Consider the following 23276-nt stretch of genomic DNA (forward strand, 5'->3'; position numbering starts at 1 on the left):
TACTTCCTCCAGGAAGGTTTGTTTAAAGGAGCTTTATTGGGGCACCTAGGTGGCTTAGTCAGTTAAGCGTCTGCCTTTGGCTCTGGTCATGATCTCAGGGCCTGGGATCGAGCCCCACGTTGGGCTCCCTGCTCAGAAGGGAGTTTGTTTCTCCCTCTCCCTCTGCTGCTCCCCATGCTTGTGCTCTCTCACTCGCATGCTCTCTCTATTAAATGAATAAAACCTTTTAACAAAATACAGGAGCTTTATTTCTAGAGGACTTCTTATGAAAACACTAAAACCAGACGGAAACAGTAAACTCAGATTCTAGAAACCATAGCGTGCACTCAAGGAGGTCACTAGTTTACTCTTCTATAAATGTTCAGGTCAGTTTCTATTTTGGTTACAATTCTATCTTGGAGTCCTGATGGCTGCAAAAACTACTCAAGCCTCATTCTTGTGGTTTTCAGCATCACAAGGGCTCTTTGAAAGGAATTACTGTCCACATGTCACAGCTGACTATTATTTACTTAAGATACAGGGCAGTTCTATCAAACTATCTATGTGTCACTATAAAAATCAATGATATTGAATGAAAATTCTTAAAAACTCCTTATCCTTAGTCTTTCTTTCTAAGTGGTTAAGGAATTATCGGTAAAAATATTAATGCTATTCAGGAAGTCAACTAATTGCTATTTTCTAAAATCACATGTTAAGAAAGAAATGGAAAAATGCATCTGTATATTAAAGTCCAAAATAATGAATAAATGCCATGCATTTTATTTAAATAAAATAGATATGTAAATTGAAGTACATAAATGAGGGTACCTGGAAAGAAAATAAATTTTAATAAAATGCATTTGAAATGCATAAAATATATTTTGAATAATAGGTCAATGAAAAGCACTATTAAAGGAATAAGATGGGTTACCAAAAAAATAGTAGGAAATATATATTTTACTGATTGAATATATTTTATAGTGTTTGGTGTTTAGTGTTTGGAGCTACAGGAAAAATACATTTTTTGAACCAAAATACATGAAAACTGTTGTGTTTTTCTTTCATTAAGTGAAAGAGAAAACAAAATATACAGCAATTGATTTAATTCAAAAGAATGTAAAGTAATAACCAAATTCTTTACAAAGAATGTAAAGTAATAACCAAATAACCAAACATTTTATCATGTTACACTAATTAGCTCACTTTTGAAAAGATTAGTATGGCTAATATTGCCATACCATTAAACCTTCAAAAATTTACAACTCTCAACGCTCACATAATTACCTATCTCTACCATAATGTATGTGACATGATTTTTAAGTTGTCAGAATGTTTATTACAAGGCAGTGTATGAAATGATCAGGCGCCATCAATACCTTGTATCAGACTTAGCAAACTCTGCATGTCTTAGTTCCTTTTAATTTAGTTCTTTAAAGCCCATAAGCATTTTCAATAAGCCTGGATAATAAACTGAAGTTGCCCTTCTTAGGGAGGAAACCTCCGAGGTCACAATTAGGGTTACCCATATGGCACTGTGGAGCTCATGACTTTACTGCGGCTGCTGAACTCAGTGCATCTGGGCTAACACCAGAATCCCTCTGCTTGGTACTGATACCAGGGTGGGAGGGGAGAGGAGGGAAGGAGAGGAGAGGACGGAAGGGCAGAGGGGAGCCATAAAAATGAGGGAAATGCACTGAGGTGAATTTTGGAAACCACAAACACAAAAGATTATCTACTATCTTTTTTTTTTTTTTTTTTTTTAAGATTTTATTTATTTATTTGACAGAGAGAGAGACAGCGGAGAGATGGAACACAAGCAGGGGGAGTGGGCGAGGGAGAAGCGCTGCAATCAGGACCTGAGCCAGAGGCAGACGCTTGACGACTGAGCCACCCAGGCCCCCACAGATTATCTACTATCTTAGCAACTGAATGAGCTGATTCAATCATTAAATCAAATATGCTCTGTACTTGGCTACAGTGCTTATTATAAAATCCAGATATTTTTGTCAGATCAGTATCATATTATCTTTAATTTTCAAATTGAATTGAATTCAGAATAGTGTAACACTACAGTGGTCATGATCTTTAAAGAGGACCAAATTAATTACATTAATGATGTTTTCATTAGAAATGGTAACCACGGCATTCTGACGTTAATTTTTTGTGTATTCAGTTATGTGTTTTGTCTTACACTTGTGAAGTATTTTCTTCTTTTAAATAATTTTCACAAAAACTATTAATCTTGTTTGTCACAAATTGTAAAAATGAATGTCTCATGTAATGGATAAAATAATAAAGTACTCCAAAAGTTAAAGTACTTGCATAAGTACAGTTAATGAGTCATTGGGGTTATCAACATAAAATTCCTGACTTCTCTGGACTCCTACTTCATTGTTCTTTCTATTTACTCCTTTCCAATAGTCCTAACACATGCATCAATTTGGGATGGTTTAATATTTGATAGAATATACTTTTTTGGGGGTCCACTTTCACATAATCAGAAAAATGTTGATTGTACTATGAAGGTGTAATGTAACTTACCAACACTGTATTTAAAATGAAATTTTCAAGGATGAAATTTCCCACGTTTGCTAATATATAATTAATCAAGGATGGGGAATATCTGTACTTTGTGCTCCTTTAACTACCTTCCTTTACCTGTTGCCAACAGTGCTACCAGATTGAGGCATTTTTTTCCCCCATGAACTCAAATTCCACCTCTAAATCATTCTAAATATATACATCATCTTGGGCAGCTGCTACCAATCAATCAAATTGTCCCTTGAAAATATCTACATATCTACACATATACATACATGTTAATGTATGTTTTTAAGCACCTAAGATAAATTTCTTCTAAATGCCAATACATACACAGAACATTTCAATTTTTTTCTTGTTTTAGACATCCAAAAATATCTAAGACATAAAATAATACAAATTATGTATGTTTTCAATCCTGTAATTCATTTTACTTTATTGATTTAAATGATTATAACTGCTTTTTATGATTTGTGCAAATACTTGGCTATACCTCAAAACAGCGATCCACTTAATTTTACTGACAAAGTGTACTTCAGGAAAAATGGCCTCTATCTTTTTACAATGGTAAAACCATTGTATGGATTCCTTACCATTCCCTTTTGTTCCATAGCACCCAGGACAATGTCTGTTACATAGTCATTACTGAATCCATATTTATTTAAGAAACCGGAGCATGGAAGGAAAGAGGGAAGGAAGGAAGGAAGGAAGGAAGGAAGGAAGGGAGGGAGGGAAGGAGGAAAGAAGGTAGAAGGAAGGGAGGAAGGAAGGAGAAGGGAAAGGAAAAGAAAAAAAAGAATGGGATGGAAAGGAAGGAGTGGTAATTTAATCGTGACTCAGAAGTAGAAAAATTTCATATCATCCAAAAGGAATTCAAGAGGAATTAACATATGAAAACCAATTTGTACAAAGAAGGTGACTTACTGAATACAAGTATATATGCTGCAAAATTGCTTTTGTTAATTATCATTTACATTTATATAAATCCTCAAAGGGAACATATTTTGCTTTATTTAGGCATGTTGTTACTCTTACCCACTTTTCTTTAAATAAAAATGTCAACATCTGAAATTAAATATTATTTTGTTTCTAAAAAGTGATTAAGTACACAGGTAAAGCATGGTGTTTATTTAATACAACATTGAACAAAAATAATGACAGAGTAATAGATTATTTATGCAATTACTGAGATGATTTAGTAGACTGATACTTACCAGGATATCTTTTCCAGCCCACTTGCATTCATCCCTTCTGGTATAAGATACTGGCCACACAATCTAAGGGCAGAGAAAAACATAATTTTATGCCACTTAAGTTCTCTAAGTTCTCAAAATTACGACTGTTACACCAAGTTGGGGCAACTTAGATAAAGAAAGTTCCATAAAAGATTATGTGGCAGGGACTTTTCAGCTTAGACTTTGCAGTGGCATCAGTTAACTGGTATGAACTTAAATCATTCAATCTCTGTCTACCCATCAGACTTTGCTATATATGAAAGTCAAGCAACACAGAATTTATGCAGTCAATAGAGCTAAGCCGTGTGCAGAGAAGGCAACTGTCAGGCAGGTTGGGAGGAAGTGAAGATCTAGGGAAGAGAGGTAGAAATAGACATAAAGTGTGGCTTACATTCTTCTAAATGAATCTGTCTTTACCATGAAATAGTGATCGTTAAATTTAAACACTGGGTACCCTGGATCCTATTCCCTAATTCAAATCTCAGCATGACACACTAGAATGAGCCACTGATACGGTTTAGAAAACTCCATCTTAGATAGGAATCTTTTTTTTTTTTTTTTTTTTTTGACAGGACAGTGGGTAAGAGTAGCATTGTATACTTTCTGGAGATAAAGAAGGAAATGAAAAAGCAAATAGATAGCTCTAAAAGCTTTGCCATTGTTGGAAAAACTTAGACTAACTGAAAAACAATTGTGTTTTCATCCCTAATATTTCACTTTCATCCTTTGATAATATTTCTGCTAAATTTGAAAGGTTCCTATATTGTATGACTACAGTGACAGCGGTAGAGAAGACAAGACTTTATTGGTGGTTTAGAGGACTGTGGATTATTTTCCTTCATAATATTAATGCAAATATCCTCATCTAAATTTTAATATAAAATTTTTCAGTTCCCCAGGTCAATTCAAAAGACTCCTATCTATATTGGGGCAGAACAATTTGTTTTGTTTTTTTTTTTTAAATTCATCTTTCTCTTCTGGTAACAGTTAATTTCAGGAAAAAAAAAATGTCATATGTTAAAAAAAAAAAAAAAATCCAGACATGGTGGCAATCATTCATGTCTGCTAGATAGATAGCTGTTAGTCTCAAAATGACTGATCATCATTTATTTGGGAACCTCTTGATAATTCAATATAAATGGTCATGAACTTGTGCAAGGGCTGTGATACTCGATCTAGAGAATCAAAAAACAAAATACAACACATTTATAAGCAAGAATGTAGGACATACTGAAATAACCTATGATGGCCTAGCAAATGCATTTCAGGTCCATGTCACAATTACAAATGCCCTAGAAATTTTTGGATATGCATTCATTTTTACCATTTGAAGCTTTCAGTTTACGTATTCTTTTCTTTTTCATGTGCTTTTCCTTTAGTGTATATCTGTGTATGTAAATTAAAAATATCATTTGACCTGTTCCACAAAGTTCCTATATAGTAATCACATAATACAAAACAATGTAAGAATGGTAAATGCATGTCCTTACAATTCACAATACCCCGACTTGTGAATTTCTACAGCCGAATGCTGGGTAGTTCATTCCACAGGTTCCACAGCCCTATCTTTACATTGGCTGTGGAGACCCCAAGTGATCTATTCTTAAAGTTTACAATAGGAGGCTAAAATATAAGTTTTATTTAAGACACAATAATAATAATGCATAGTAGGGCTAAGATTTATTGACTTGCATATTAAGCTTGCCAGTTACGTTACACAAAACTTACAGATTATTAAAACACATAATTTTTAATTCAAAAAGGCAAGCTTTTTCATAATTTCTTAGCTCTTGACTGTTGGGTGTTGAGATAGCATGGGCCTCATTTTGTCATTTTTCTCTTATGTCAAATGTTAATGAAAATAATTTTGATGACATTTATGATTAATTCTCTCATACTCAGAGGAGTATGAACTCTCAACTTTCTAGAGTTCCAGAGTAAAAATATATAAATAAATAAAGCTTAAAAATCTGGCTGAGTAAAACAAATTTAGCATATAAAATGCTATTTTGGAAAGCAATTTAATGAGGATAACTAAGTCACTGGAATAAATATATATATTTATTTTATATAAAAATATATATATTTGTCATTTCCAACAGTAACCATTTCCACAAAGAATAATTCCTAACTTTTCAGTTACATTTGTTAACCTGTTGATATTTTGTCTTCTTTGCTCAAAAATTTCTCAATTAACTAACAATGACTAAATTTCTTATTCTCATATTGAAAGGGCTTCATGATCTATATTACACTTTCTTTTCTTCATGCCTCTATGCTTCTATTCATGGCAGCCCCTCTTACTCATTATTTAGTAAGGAAGCATTTATGTCTTAAAGAAATGGCACCCTTTTATCAAGGCCTAGAATCTTTTCATGGTCCTTCCAAATCTGAGAATGTGTTGTCTCTAATAAGGATTGGCCTACTACGCATCTATATGCTCAAAATCTTATCTTTAATATTAATAAGTCCCTCAAGAATTATTTATGATATCCTATAGTGACCCCTATAAAGTTTATCACAAGAGTAGATGCATCAGAAAATGTTGAATAACATCATATATAGGTTAAAAAGAATATTAATAGACAAATATATGTGAATTCTTAAGTAAACTGCATTTGCTCCTATAGACAGTGTGGTATAATTAAATAATATGTTTGGCATGAGATGCTTTATAATTAGAAATATGTCTTCCACTAGAATAATGATTTTAACCTCAAGAGCAGGAGCTATAACAACACTATGACATTGTGCAAGTCACCTAATTTTAATTAATTCACTACTTCAAGTCTACAAATCTAGTTGGTAGAAGATAATGTGATTATATCCTGAGTGTACAAATGGCTCTGGGATTTTCTTATCTATAAAACAGTAGGTTGTCTCATATGATAATTAGGTCCTTTCAATTTTAGAATGAACTATTTAAATTAAAAATCTTTATTATTTTATTATTTAGAGAATAATGCTAAACACTAAATATATATTCTGAGGTGTTATGTGCTCACGTATTATCTACAGACACACAGATACATGCATATATATTTATATTCATATATATGAATTTTACAAAATGATAAAAGTATTATAAACACTGAAATTTGAAAATATCAAATTTTTCTTAATCTTCTTAGATTTTTCATTCATTTTATAAAAAGGATGACTTCTTTTCACTAAACAACAAAACCTGCTTATTTTATGACCCTTTCAAAGGACTCTAAGGTAAATACCTTTGTCATTTAAGAAAAGCAAATGGATAGCCAGTTTTCTTAGGCAATAGATAACCTTAGGGATATTGCTATGATCTGAGAAGACTCAGAAATCAAATAGATTGAAAAATCAGAAAAGAAATATCAAAGGTGATTTTTAAATGCCATATATTATTCCCAAAGTATATGAGTAAGGGCACTGCTGTTTTATATGATATACATAATGAATTGAGTCTTTATGCACAGTCAGAATTTTAGTGTTTGAGTAATAGGAAAGTAAAAGCCTTAGGTTCAGTGGTATACTCTATGCAAGATATGAATCAGCTCTGAATTTCATCTTCATTTGATCCTTAAAGCAATATTCTTCAACCAGAACAAAAGCTATTTATAGAATTCAGTTACTTTTTAAAATTTATTGTCCAATCTGTTAAAGTTTATCAGAAGTTGAGGAACACCACTCTAAAGCCCTAAATGTTAAGAAGCAAAACTAACATACATAAAAACTGATGTGAATGTACTCTAAAAAAAATGTCATACTAGCACTCTTACAAAAACTACTGCATAAAAGATCGTTGTCCCTCAGAGAACTCTGACTAGTAATATTAACTGTGAAAAAAATGACTGACTTTGAGTATAGCATATGGACTCAGCAGCATAATTTCTACTAATTTTTCAATCTATGTTTATTTTTCCAAACTGTATAGCTTTTTAATTAAATAAGCCAGAAACATGATAAAGAGTAAGGATAAAACAATAGACTTCTAGTGTCTAAATGACCACATTTGTAAAAACTTGACACAGAAAACTGATCTTCCAGATGAGGTTTTGGCAAACTTTGTGTTCAAAAGGCCAGATAGTAAATATTTTAGGCTCTGTGAGCCAGATGATCTCTATCAAAACTATTCAATTCTGCCATTGTTGAATGAAAGCAAACATAGACAATATGTAAATGAATGAAAAGTGTCTGTGTTCCAATAAACATTATTTACAAAAACAGGTGACACACCAGATTAGGCATGTGTATAATGTTGGTGAACTCTGCATTTGCTGGCAATATAGAGAGATGTATAAATTTATACATATATATATATACACATCATTTCACACATGACATTAATTATGATATATGTCTGTAATGGTTCAGATATTTAGTTTTATGCAGCAAAAATTATATAACTATGGAAGGATAAGCTGAAGTTATAATGATCATTGAAAATACTATGGTTTCTTCCTTGATTTTTATGGTTTACTGCATCCATTATTTGTGATAATCAAATCAATGCATTACTTTTACTTGCATCTGAAAAGATAAAATAATAATTTTAACAATTTTTTCCAGTTGTCACACTGTTGAATAGCTAGAGAATTAACTGTTAAATAGGTTGAGATGTTTTAAAAGAACTACAATGTATATATTAGAATAAAGATACCTTTTGAAAATCCTTGATATTAACCAGGTTGAATGAAAATATGTGATCCTTTGCTCCAACATACAGCCTACTCCGTTCCTCATCCAAAAGGAAGGTATGATAACTGGAGCTGTTGGCCAAGCCATTGAAAGTGATCACATTGTTGGATTCCAACATTTCTGCAAGGTAACAAAGCAAGACATTGGGTGTTAATGTGAGGTCCTACATGAGCATGGGCTATTGGTACATGGCAATCTAACTACTTCCTGCTGTAGTTACTAAACAGTGGTTGTTCTTAATGATGGTACTAAGAAATATACAGGAGCTTTTTTTTTTTTTTTTTTACATTTCATTGAAATGGAAGTCATACTCATTAGTTTGCTGATTTCATACTCAAGACCACACACTCCTTCAAAAGAAAGGGATAGAAATACCTCATCCACACAACTGATCTGATGGAATCTCTTTGCATGTAATGATAGAATGAAATGCTCAATATTGTATACAAAATGTCTTTAATTTTACAAAGACTTTTTAAGGGGTTTCATTTGTTCCAAGTCATTATCTAGAAGGATAAGCATAGGGGCCAACAGAGCAGAGGTAGTATGGAGGAAACATTGTTTAAACTCCTAGTTGTTTTGAGGGCTTCTTTTATTTTTTAGATTTTTTTTTTTTAAATTCATTCGCGATAGAAACAGAGAGAGAGAGAGAGAGAGAGCATGAGCAGGGGGAGAGGCAGAGGGACAGGGAGAAGCAGACTCCCTGCTGATCCAGAAGCCCAATGTGGGGCTCCATCCCAGGACCCTGAGATCATGACCTGAGCCGAAGACAGATGCTTAACCGACTGAGCCACCCAGGCACCCCTGAGGCTTCTTTTCACTGAGGAATTTTTACATGTTTTTTTGACCATTAAATCATTAACTCTACCATCTAAATCTTTTATAATATTTTGTAACTGACATATATAGAGAAACCAAGTTAGGTTTTTCTGAAAACATGAGTTATATGAATTTTACTATCTGACTTCAATTTTTCAGTTTGTTAGCATTCTTTTATTTGCTTTTGCTGTAAATGGGAAAATACTGAACTTTTAGACCTACACCTAAGTGAGAAAAATATTTTCAAAAAAAAATATCATTAATTGTAAGTCCACTTTTGCTTTAGAAAGGCAGTTGTCGAAAATCACCAAAGAGGTTTTCTTTCTCTACTTCAATAAAAATTATGTATATATGCCACCACAAACCCCCTTCCATGGGATAGAAATGTTGAGGATTCTCCAAAACTGTGTCCTGAATCAATGATTCAGATTTTTCCAAAGCACACAGAGTAGAACCCTTTCATCAACATCCACAAAATATAGAATGTGCTTTCCAAGGACAGGAAGCAGCAATGCAGACCCTTCCTCTGTCCCTGCCATGACCCCAGGTTATTAACCCTTTGACAAATTTCCCTGCGTTATCGATTTCTCCTACTGCCCTCTCCATATTACCAAAAATGTTATTTCAGTGGAGGATAAAGTTCAAACTCCTTAACTTAGCATTAAAGACCAGGTCACTACCATTTGAGACCCTAACCCAATACTCCTCCCTCATGTCCTGTATGCTAAAGGAAAACATGCTCTGCATATGTCCACTTTTTAGCCTTTGCTGCCATTGTTTCTGACATCTACAACTATATATCACCTTGACAAAAAACTAACCATTCTTAAGGCTAGTTCAAATGCAAGCTCCAAGAAATTCTCATAGAAATAATTTCTTTATTGCTTGTATCACACTGTCAATCATTCACATAAATGACTTATTTACCAGAATTAACATTCCCTCACATCAGGAAATATAGAATTAATAGTTCACTATCCATAACTCACATGGTTTCTTTTCCTTATTACCAGTCAGTAAATATTAAATTGAATGTCTACTTCTATCTATTGATTTATCTATCCATTCATCTAATACACAAAAATACAAGAATTGTTAACAAATTATTAAAAGATGATTTTCTAATTCATTCATAAAAAACAGTAGAATACTGGGCTAATCTTATCCTACCCTCCACCTGCACCAAAAAAAAAGGAAGGAAGGAAGGAAGGGATTTAATTCATATGAGTTATATCTGAAATAAATGAGAGCTATTAGTCTCCAAAGAGAAAAAACAGAATTCACTACATGATATCTGAATTTAAATCTCATCCCCTTGCCAGTGTCCAAATAACTGCAAATAATCAGTGCTACAGAGAGTCAATACAAGACTGAAATTTCAGGTACCCTGCGCTGTGTGAGGACGGAAAGGGCTACTACGAGAAGCAGGGGCTACATTACTGGATGTGTTCATTGACTGACTGAATGGCCGTTCAAGGAGATAATTATCAAATAGAGAAGAAGATGCCCTCCAACATTCCTTCCAATTCTAAAATCTGTAATAATTCTACCCTATAGATACAAAAGAAACCAAATACATAGGGAGCTAGGCAAACTGAAAAAAAAGTCAGCTGTGTCTAAACCAAGACAATTATATAAATATTAATCAATAGGAGGATCCCTTAAAAGACACAAAGGTAGATTTTAATTGGAAACACACAGATACTACATAAGGACGCTCTAAGCATCAAGTGAAAGAAGTTATCGGAAGACAACTACTGTATCTACAGAACATAGAGTCATCCAGTTATAGGTCAGAACACAAGCGTCACCACAGTACTTACTAGTCATGCAAACTAGGATGAATTCCTTATGCTACCTGGGCCTCAGTTTTTGGAAGATGGGGTTAATAATATATCTTCTAAGAGCTATTATGAAGGTGAAGTTAGATAATTCATGTAAAACACCTAGAACAACAGTTTCCATAGTTAAGCACACAATCACCTGCGTGAATAAGTAGAGGTAAATATATGTTCAATATTCTTGACCAGAGGTAGGAAATTAAGGTCCAGATGGAGCATACTGAAAAATTACTTTTCTACCAAATATGCTAACTTGTTAATGACATTATAATTTTGCATGGTGAAGGGATAAATAAGAAAAGCAATATGCTCTTTGATTTACATTAATATTAAATATAAATGTCATTTTAAGAACAGTGAAATATTCTTTTTGTTTGCCAACTTCTGTAACCTAAATTTTAAATAATAAATGTAATGCCTATCTATATTATAATTCTAAACAATGAAAATATTCACCCAATTGAAAAATATGTTACAGGTTAAATTTTGTAAATTTGTTCAGGGAAAATCACTGGTTCCTCGACAGACACAACTTAGAGAAAAGTCTTAAGTAGTTTATGTATGACATCACAATGGAAACAAAGTATACTTTAAAAAAATGTTACTGCTGGATCATTTCATTAAACAAAAAGGCAATATTTTCCTGGAGTATGGGTTAGCAGCTGTGTTTTCCATCACTTTCAAATACACTTGATTTTGCCTAATCATTCCTTTTTACTCCAATTTCTTTAGATGTTCCTCCCTACCAGGAACTTTGTATTTCTTTATAACTGAGAAAAGACTTTTCAAGACCCTCATGGTACTGAGTCACAGCAAATTCCAGATTGCTAAGCTAAGGTTATCTCACCACTTTCCAGGTCAAAAATACCTAAAATCAGAGACCCTTTCTCTAAATCTAGATAGATCTCATATTCTCTAATATTATGTTTCCTTATTTAATTTTGTTATTTTGTTTTTCCTATATGTAGACACATTCAGCTATAACTGATTTTAAACAACTTCAACCTCGACTCCATTTCTCCAGAATTTTAGGAGTTTCTTTTCATAGCATCTGTTTTATAATTCTTACCATGACATAAGTTGGAATTGGAACTAAAATAAATATTCAAAATAGTGAGATGTTTAATATTTCACTACCTTTTCACATCTTGCTATATTCATATTTAGACAAATAACAACAAACATTAAAGAACAATCTAAATCTCTACAGAACCAATTTGACTATGATGAATCTTAGCAGGCTAAAGCTTGTAATTCTTTTGGGTGATAATTCAGATTTTTTCAGGTTGAGACATTACTTCTAACCTCTACATCTGTGTCAACCGTAAAGAGAAGTAATTACAATTGTAATCAAAAGTGCCATTTCAGACAAGCACTCTAATGAAATTTTTATTCTAAAATTTGAAAGGTGATTAAACATTGTTTATTCAAGATTCCCCAAACAATTTAGTGTCTATGATCTGTTTAATGACAAAATGGAAGATATACTGATCATAGAGTGAAGCAAATAGTTTGTGCTCAATAAGTGCTATTATCACCATTATATTATAAGACAATGTAGACACTAAGCATTAAGTGTATAGATGTTCTGAATGGGAAAATCATTTCATATAACTTCAACCAGCAGAGTGATCAATTATAAATAGATTACACTCCCTTATGATACAGTTCTAAAAAACAGCCTTATAAAATTCAAGACAATTATTATAAAGTCCATGTCATATATTTCTTTTTAATTTAATAACACAAGCAAAAGAAGAAATGAAATTATAATTGATGTTCTTTAATCAGAGTATCCCACCAACTAATCAGGGAAGAAGAATCATGATCTTTCCTAATAAGTCAATTCTAATTTTTTTTTTCTTTTTTTTTTTTTTAAGATTTTATTTATTTATTTGACAGAGACACAGTGAGAGAGGGAACACAAGCAGGGGGAGTGGGAGAGGGAGAAGCAGGCTCCCCACTGAGCAGGGAGCCCAATGCGGGGCTCGATCCCAGGACCCTGGGATCATGACCTGAGCTGAAGGCAGACGCTTAACGACTGAGCCACCCAGGCGCCCCGAGTCAATTCTAATTTTCATTCTACTTATTTATTTATAAATTTTCAGATCTGCCTTTTTTCCTGAACTCATCATAATCTCTAATGTAGCTTTATTTGAATAAAGAAAAAAACATTGTTAGTAATCACTATCAGTACCTTACTTAAGATATTGAAAAATTATTTTATGAACTGATGCTCTTCTTATATGTTTATTTTAATACATGAAAAGAAAAAAAGATGGGAGAATTTATATCAAAATCATACATGACTACTTATCTCTACATAATAAGGCTGGAATGTTCCTGTGGTCTGATTATCTTTAGGATAAAAATAGATTTCTACAGATGATTATATTACAATAACCGGGTCAGATTCTCAAAAGGCAATGAAATGAATACAAATTTCTAGAATGCAAGACCGCCCAGAGTTAGACATTTTTATAGTAGGATGAAGAACTGCTTGACCCAGGGGCGCCTGGGTGGCTCAGTCGTTAAGCGTCTGCCTTCGGCTCAGGTCATGATCCCAGGGTCCTGGGATTGAGCCTCACATCGGGCTCCCTGCTCCGCAGGAAGCCTGCTTCTCCCTCTCCCACTCCCCCTGCTTGTGTTCCCTCTCTCGCTGTGTCTCTCTCTGTCAAAAAATAAAAAAATAAAAATCTTTAAAAAAAAAAAATAAAAAGAACTGCTTGACCTTCAAATCCAAACAATAGCCACAATGTTCTTCATATTTCTGACTTCCATTACATTTCTCATTCACTCTCTCTCTTTTCTCTCTTTTCTTACCCCTCCTCTAAATTTTATAGCATGAAAGGTAATAGGACCATACCAGTTGCTGGATTCAACGTAATTGCCTATATTCATTCATGGCTTTAGAATTATGCCCTTTTTCCATGACTTGAACTTCATCCTTTCATAGACCAAAGATCCCATTTAAAGAAGTCAAAGCTGGATCTACATGAAGTCAAATATTTTGACTAAATGATGACTACATCCAGATATTTGTAAATATTGGAAAGTTCATTAAGGTCCAAAGTTTTGGATCCTACATTTCAGTGCTTCCTAGATTACTTTTAAAATCTCATAAACCAAAAATATTTCCAAAGCAAAACAGGAGCTAAAATGAAAATTGGCCACTTTTTGTTGCATTATAAAAACAACAGAAACAAGTACTATTGACTATCATATCATGTCATACAAAAAAGGAGTCATTTTATTAAAGTAATAAAAAAAGGAGGAAGAAAAAAACACACACAAAAGATAATCCTTAGATATGAATAAATTTATATTGTAGGAAAATTTACCTTATTTTTATGATTTTGTTTTTATTTCAGCAAGGACTTATTTTATTTTTTTTTAAGATTTGTTTTTTATTTGAGAGAGAGAGAGGGCAAGACCAGGGAGAGGGGCAGGGGGAGAGAAGCAGACTCCCTGCTGAGGGAACCAGAGTCAGGGCTCAATCCCAGGACCCCAAGATCATGACCTCAGTAGAAATCAAGGGTCGGACACTCAACCAACTGAGCCACCCAGGCGCCCCTCCAAGGACTTGATTTTAAAACTGTTACAGAGAAGGGTAGTAACTTTCCACAGACTTCTATTTGGCAACTACTCCTCTAAGATAAACTATCAATGATGAACTCTATTCCTAGCATTTCTAGCCAGTGCATCTTGCTATTACATAGACAGAGTCAATATTAGTGGGTGTCTATATGCTTTTATTTATTTAGTGATGATGAGTATATTCTCTCAATTTACAAAGTTTGGTAGGTATTATTCAAATATACTTAGAAAAATCTATCTTCTGATTTTAGTATCAGTAAACACTCAAAATATGTACCAAATGTATACATCCTGATCTGAGGGTAACTTTTACCTTAACTACTTTCTCAGACCATGCCAGAGGTCACACAACACTCCATAAAACACAATCCCACCACCTTTGCCTAGAGCATTTCTCCAAGTTCTTCCAACTCTTTTCTTTATATTTGCTAACAGTCTGATCTCTAATGTCTCCCAACACATTGAATTTATGCCAGGACTCTTCTCTGCCAGATGCTTCTTATTTGTAGATAACATGAATAATCAGCTTCTTGACTTGGACAGACTCCCTGATCAAGGTACAAGCTGCCCACATTTGAGCTTCAGAAGTGAAGGTCCATTACCAGCTCAAGCCCAGCTTCCATGCTGCTAGATGCCACACAATGAACCACACTGTCAGGGAAGGACAGTATATTTTTCCTCAAATATGCTTGTAAAACATCAAGGGCAGGCCTATCTATGATATTAATCTGTTTTTCACTTTTTATAATGTGAAAAGTATGTGTGGAAAGTTACTTCCTCACAGACTAATCTAGCTCAACATATATCCAGTCCTTATATATGTGTAACATACATGCCTAACATATGTTACATAGGCACTGGCTAAGAAGTATGTGGAATATAAAGATTAATAAAACCTTCATGGAAGTTAGACAAATGCCCTCAGAGAAGAGAAGCAAAAACCAAATGAACAACAGCAAGAATAATAAGAGCTAAGAAAGTTAACAGGAGGGAGAAATTAATGCCTCAAGGAGAAGTAGATAATCCTTGGAGAAAGTGCTTGACAATTAAACCTGGCCTTAAAAAAATGCATAAGACTTTGTAAGTCTTTGACGAGCTGAATGATTTCTAGGTACATTCCTTAGTTTCCCACAACAATGCTGTGAGGTGACAGTTTTCATTCCCATTTTTTCTCATGAGGAAAGTTACTCAGAGATATTGGGAATATCCTAGGTCACCAAGCTAGTGTGGTATAAAGTCAAGATATCCACTCCCATCTGACACCAGGGGCCAGTTCTTTTCCTCTTACCCCATTCTATGTCTTAAATCTTTATATTATTTTAAATGCTCTGTACTTGAACTTTTTTGCATAGTAGTAACTCCATGGGTAATCTTTTCTACAAGTGTTTCTTTTGTCACTAGCAGTATTTTACATGTCTTAAATGTTTATCTTCCAAGACAGATTTCCCTCTGAAAGCCACACAAAGGCTTATCAGAAACCTCTATTCAGATAGTGCACGAACACCTCAGAGTTTGCATGACTTGAACAGAACTCATTCCCTTTTCTTCTTTCCATTACTGACATCATCACCTTTCTGTATGTTTTAAAATTGGTTGCAGGTATCACTGATCCATAGGATCATGAACCAGAGCCTCTTCATCATCCACAGATCCATTCCACCACTGCAGTTTTGTTTAACCCTGTAATAATTTCTTGTGTACTTTTTTTTTTTGCTTACATCCTCATTGTCACTGTCATAATTCATCACTGTCACTGTCGTAATTCATCATAATTTCTTTGATTATGATCATCTTCTAACATAACTCTCTCTATAGGTTTACACCAACAAACCACGTTAGCACTACCTCCAGAATAATCTTCTGTTAATGTTGAGAAAAAGGCACTTTTACTCTATCCCTTTCCTTTGAATCTCATGGGAAAAAGAGGAAAAGAAAATAATAAAATAGAGAAAAATTAAATGAACAGAGGAAGAGAGAAATATCAAACCACAAATTTTTAAGAGAATATATCCAATATAGCAAAAGCATGAAACATTTTCAGACAGAATGCTGAAATCTGGCACATACCTTCATATAGTCCAGGTAGTATAGAATTGGTAATCAAAAGGTTAGCAAATCATAAAATTTTCATCCTCAAATGCTTCATCGCAGGAACAAACCCTACGAATCTATATGGCTATCAAGTTATTGGAATATGTGAAAGTACAACTAAGTACAAAGGTGGCGGCATCATCATTACCACCACCACCACCATCATCATCACCACAACTAATACCAGTATTTAAGATTCTCTTCTAACCACATACACACAGAGGATTATTTTCAATTAACTCAACTGTATTCTATCTATAGTTACCACAGCCTACGTGCTCTCCAATTTCCATCCTCATGTGCATAGGGAAATCTACTCACCTTTCAGGATCTAGGTCAAGCCTCCCCCAACCTTCTAAGGACAGTATATCATGCTTTCCTTTGTAAAACACAGTGCCATGTACAAATGTAGATTAATCGCTGCTTTATCTCTTAAGCTCCCTTTCTAGAGTTAAAATATTCTGTTGCTTATTTTTGTATTTCTAGTTCTAGAACCTTTTCCTGGCTTATACTTATTACTGGCACAAAGAAACAAGTGTCTCAATAAATATTATTTAAAACAGCTTATATTTTTAAAGTGCAACAAAAACTCAGGTAAAATAAATAATAACAAGAATCTATTTAAAAAGCAAATACAGCAATATATATTGCATTTCAGATTATATTCTAGCTTTTCTAAATAGTTTTATGTTCCATTCAAATGACTAATAAAATTATGCCATCTAAACCCTAAATTACTTACAACCTGGCTATAAAATATAATAAAATGGCTAATTTTTAAAATTCTATATGCTAAGAACAATTATGGTCATTTTACATACAATAACCATGTATCAAAACCACAAATCAAGTTTTCAGAGTTTTGTTTAACTAGTAACATCAAACACAAAAACTACTGCAAATGCAATAGTTTAACTGGTTCCCTATCTTCAATTTCTCTCAACTTCAATATATTCTTCAAGGCATCACCACACAAATTGACCAGAGCATATTTCAAAAATGCAATGCTTTTAAAGTACCTGCACCGACCATTGTTACCTTAGCCCAGGGTCCCTAATAAAGGCACAGTCCCTAATTTTTCTTTGCTACTTTATTTTATGCCTGTCTCTATAAGTTTCCACAATTCTATCAGAAACGGCACATTTACTCTTCTCTAAAACTGGTCTGACCCCCCCTTGCTTCAAGTTTATTTTCCCTGTTCTCCTGCTTCAAGGTACAGTTATAAGCCATTCCTCCAATGAAAGCCGTGAGAATTAGCAGGTATTACTCCCTCTTCTGATGTCCCATCCACTCTGATCACAACATACACTAATGTTTTAATTGCATGCCACTCATTTGCATGGATATGTGCTTTAGTCTTCTTAGATATAAAGTTTAGCACAGTGCCATATGAGTCTAATTATCTGTAGAAGAAATGGTTAACCATATACTTACTTAATTATTGAATTTGATATCTAAAAAAATCTTTAGACTATGAAGTCTGATTACTTCCATTTACAAAAAAGCATAAATGACTTTAGAATGAACAGTTGCAGAGGTCATGTTTATATTAAATTCTCCTGGCTCTTAGTTTAATGTTCTTTCTTAATAAATCTCTAGAAAAACTGTGACGACTTTAATTTTTCTCCTAATTTTTTGCTGCCTGATCCTTGGTAAGTTTTTGTACAACTATATAGTCAAAATATAAAAGTTGCTAACAATTTACAAAAAAACTAATGCATGATACATACATAATGCATAATTTTTACTTCTTGGAAAAATAAAAATGAATTTAAATGTATTACATAATGTGAATAAAAGTGATTAATATAACTATGCATTGCAACTGATCACTCATTTCTGTGCAAGATGATTAGTCAGTAAAAATTTCCAATTAAAGTGTAGATCCTTCTTTTATAATTCACACTGTTTTAATCTAGGGCGCTGAGTGATAGGCTTGTAATCCAGAGACTGAAACTTTGTTTTTGATTCTGTCTTTATGTCTTAATTATTTATAAGGTTCCTCTACAGGCAGGTTTCTATTACCAGCCAGTGTTCATTAAATGACTATGAGAAGCAAGCAGTGTATTATCATTAGCAAAGTTAAAGAAAACAAAAAGGAGGCTTATCTAACTAATACAATTGAAAGTCTAATTTTTCAGGCAGTCCTGGTCAATTATTTACATGTACCATAGCATATATTTCAGTGTGTTCTTTAAATAACCATCATATTCCACATACCTATAAGGAAGCAAATGTTTTCTGATATTTACAAATTGTATAGTTCATTCTTCCAGTAACAAAACTGTGGAAAATATTCACATTTCGAGAATTAAATAGCTATGAACCACTTGTTACCTGTTATCTGTTATATATGCCCACTAAAAGAGTTTTTTTAAACTGCTTAAGAATGATTTATTTGAATTTTTCTAATGCTGAGCAAATGAGCTTTTACATAAGAAAGAAACTGAATAGCTCATCAGTACTTTTCCATCATTTCCACCCCAAGATATATTTATGGGGGGAAAGAAGCCTTCCTTATTCATGGACGAAAACTGATACATGCAAGTGTGAACATTCTGGAGAACATATTTATTTTAGTGTTCATGGGTGTCCCTTTTTGACTGAGATAAGAATCTATTTCTTAGAGTTGGAAGAGAGAGAAGGTCAAAAGGAAGTCCAGGAGATCATATGGACATTCTCAAGGATCAATCATGTAACCAAATCAGAGGAGCAGGTGTGTGGGGCTGGTGGTAGGAATTACCTAAACCCCAGATTTGGTTGACAAAAGGTATTTACAATATGTTTATCAAATGAATGAGTAGATGGATTTCTGATTGGATAAAATGAACATGTTTATGAGCATGTAACAGTGCATGTGGGTTAGATTACCCATAATTTATCCTGCTCCCCTTACCACTTCTAGTCTCTTCATTCTCTAAATTGCATGGTGTCTGGGTGTCACAACAAACAATTTGAGTTTTTCAGCTAAAGAAGTAGAAGTTGTTCACCTGAGAGCTTATTTTATTGTCTTTATTGGGGGGGTGAGGGAAATAGGGAGGGTATTCTATGGCATACCTAGGCATGTCCCACTCCTTTAACAGAATAGATACATTCTGATTATGAAGGTTTCTGGCTTGCCCATAAAAGGATTTTATTTGAATCAGATTTCCCTGTAGAGGGGTGGAAGAGAGATGGGAGAGGAGGGTGTTGAAAACCAATGAACTCAAAAGATCTCTAGATGAAACCATACAATGTGTTCTGAGTCCCTTCTAATCTTAGTGACAATAATATCCTATTTATGATGACACACTATAAACATGTTTCCCCTAATAATGTGTTTAATTTTGGAATGGACACATTTCAGAATTTATTAAGCAGAGGAAGTCAGATGCTCTAATAAAGTAGGTTCATAAGAATTCATTGACATTTTATAATTTTTCTACATATACAAAGGAAAGGGGGAGATGGGTTATTATATAGATAATTCAGGAAAATTAAGTTTTCCTATATTCTGCTCTGCCAAAATACTTTCTTTTTTTTGCAAAAAAATACCTCATGGTATTAGTTCTAAAATTTACTTGGTACAAAAAATAATAATTTAAGAATTTTATCTTATATAGAAAATGAGACAAGTTGAAATTGTTCAATTTTCTTTTCCAAATATATTCTGCTCTAAGTGTATTCTAAGATTGGGTCATGTTTACAGATGTTCTGGGACTGAAATTAAAGATAATGTGAGCTAGGTTTGGTGTAAGTGATTCCCTAGGATGAAGCTAAGAATCCAGAATATTTGTTGAAAATCCTTGCTTTCCCCAGGCCCATTAAAATCAAGCACATTTCTGGGCTGAACAGGAGAGCAGACACTAAACATTCTCTAGACCAGTGCAGGACACACAGACATTTATCCCCACAAGAACAAAAGTCTAATTCAGAACCAGATTTATCTCTTTTAGAATGGGCAAAGAAAGCAGCATAAGTCAATTTCTTATTAAACTTCCTTCTATACTTCATCAAAAATGTTATCATTTCCTTCTTATAAAACAACAAAAAAACCCCAAGCCAAAACACTAATAAAAGTATTAGAATGAATGATAAGCAATAAACATTGCTTAGAGTGAAAAATGATCTCCTTTTAATCTGACTTAACATACATTTAAAATGAAACTCTCCCATTAGTTTGAACATAGAGAATAACAGAGGTAAAACTTGCCTCTAGTCAGGGGAAGAAAAAGTGTTAGTGCTATTAAATTCTAATGAAACCCTCACTGCAGTTCAGTGTGAGTATGAAAGTGTCATATAATATTATCTAAGGTCACCAATTTCTGAATTCTTTCATTTTCCTGATACTTTTTATTTGGCATGAAAATAGTTAAAAGGAGATTATCTCTGTCAATCATTTTGTGATAATATTACTGTTATTACTAAGTTTGGGATTAAATAATTGAAAGTAATTTTTTATCTTCAAAAATAGGTATTTTTTAAATTTCTCTTCAAATTAATAAATTATCATGAAAACAGTGACCTATGTACCTCATGAAACTTGCTTTGAAAGCTCAGACTTTGTATTTTGCTGTGTCCCAAAGTGGCAATATAAGATTTCTGAGATTTTACATATTTATTTTAATTTTATATTTTCTTTTAAGGCAATTATCTAAAACAGGCATTTGTTTCTTCGTACTGATAAGACTCAAAAAGTGGTAGAAACTAGAATTACAAAATCAAAAAAAATTTCTAGCTTTCCCAATTAGAACTCATTTTATCATTTCTAATCACTCAAAGGGAAGAAATTACTTCTACTTTAAAAACTCAAGAAATTAGTTTAAAAGTTCATAGCTGAGTTTGTTTGATGAACTTAATGACTTCCACCTCATTTAGTAAATCAGAATCTAAAAAATGTTACACTCAACCCTCTTGATAGGCTCTGGAGTTTATCAGCCCTGCTTTGCCACTTCATTAGCTGTCAGGAACCGGTAAGTGATACTGCAATGAAAGTCTTGATTCAGGTAGTTGAAAATGCTCTTATTGCAAAAGTACCAATTACCAACAGGCATGAAGTCAAAAGACGGTCTATCGGGAAAGGCACATCATCCACATACATACAGTTGGTTATCATCTTTGTAGACATCAAAGAAAGAGAGAGCTTTTGAACTATCAGTTGATTTGTAACATTCAGAAAAAAATACACACATTGATTTCATATACACTGCAGCAGAGTTATCACTGACCTTAGAACTCTCACCTTGTAATAATGTGAGGGCAACAAAATAGGGATAAAAATGCATATTTTCTTACCAAAGGATAAATGCATAAAAGATAAAAAGATGCACTTTTTAATCTATATGCTTAAATGGATTCTTGTACTTGGCCTTACACTATTTTTATGGCCAATCTTTTATTAAATGTATTTTTGTTTTGTTAATTAAACAATACTACCATGAACTTCCCCTTTAATGTACATAAACTATTTGAGGTTCAAAATATTACTTTAGTGAAATTTAATTTTAATTATACAGCCTCTTATTCTCTCCCTACCTTCTACAGTATTTCTTATAGTTGGTAAACAGAAAATTGGACAAGCATATAGGTATAATATCTTGAATATCCCAAACAAATACTAGAAAATATTTTCTGTGACATTTATATGCCACTATCTATATATTAAGAACTGCTGAAGCTATTTCTTTGCCTAATGAAAGCAAACACACATATTGATTGAACACTGGTGTGTTCCATAAAACACTAAGTTCCTTTGATGCTCCATGGAATCAAGTATTCCATGAAAAGCTGAGTTTGAGAGAATACTGCATATATCATTATATTATACTTCAAATTAAGGCCTTAAAGCCTTTTGGAGGTCTAGCTGTGAGGAAATTTGCCTATGGAAACATTATTAAATTCGATATTTCTCAACCCTGTATGATAGTCTTTTTATATATAAGCACTCCTTTTTCAAGAGATATTTAGATACTATCATATTAATGGCAGACTTTGAATACTATAAATACAACTTACTAATAAATACTGGGATATTAAATTGGAAAATAGCTCGGTGGGAATTATTTTTAAATGATAGACATTTTCTAGGCTAATTATTCTGAAAAACGAATGCAGACCAATTCCTTTCTTCGTGCTCTACTGTTGTCTTTATTTTTTTTGTATTTTTGGCAGGTAACAGTGTTGTAATAATGATGCTGCATGTTTTTGATAGATTCCTTAGTATGATTTTAACTTATTTTTAATATAAATTTCCAACCTAAAGAAAAATTATATAAGGTATATAGAAACTGAGAAAGGTTATAAAATTGGTGTAACAAATATTTAATATCTAATTCAGCTAAAACTGATTAATAGGCATTGTCTGAATAAAAATATTGGATAGTTTCCTAGAACGGCGATCATATGCCTAGAACTGAAAAATAAAACCTAAGTCACTTTATGTTTTTTGTTAAGTTTCAAGAGTTCTTTTTTTTCTGGTTTTAAAATATATCAGTATCTGTACATTTGTGGCCAAGTCTTT

The 23276-nt window shown here is 33.1% G+C and overlaps 1 protein-coding gene across 3 annotated transcripts in view; it reads right to left on the minus strand.

The window, feature by feature from the left end:
- SEMA3A (semaphorin 3A) overlaps positions 1-23276 on the minus strand; it is a 206044-nt gene that overhangs the window by 140923 nt on the left and 41845 nt on the right. For all 3 annotated transcript variants that reach the window (XM_078060096.1, XM_078060098.1, XM_078060097.1), the window contains exons 2-3: positions 8392-8549; positions 3735-3797 (exon numbers count right to left, since the gene is read on the minus strand). In XM_078060096.1, coding sequence (XP_077916222.1) covers positions 3735-3797; positions 8392-8549 — 221 coding nt within the window. The remainder of the gene's footprint in view (positions 1-3734; positions 3798-8391; positions 8550-23276) is intronic.

Source organism: Halichoerus grypus, chromosome 12 (genome assembly GCF_964656455.1).
Source record: "Halichoerus grypus chromosome 12, mHalGry1.hap1.1, whole genome shotgun sequence".
Taxonomy (NCBI): domain Eukaryota; kingdom Metazoa; phylum Chordata; class Mammalia; order Carnivora; family Phocidae; genus Halichoerus; species Halichoerus grypus.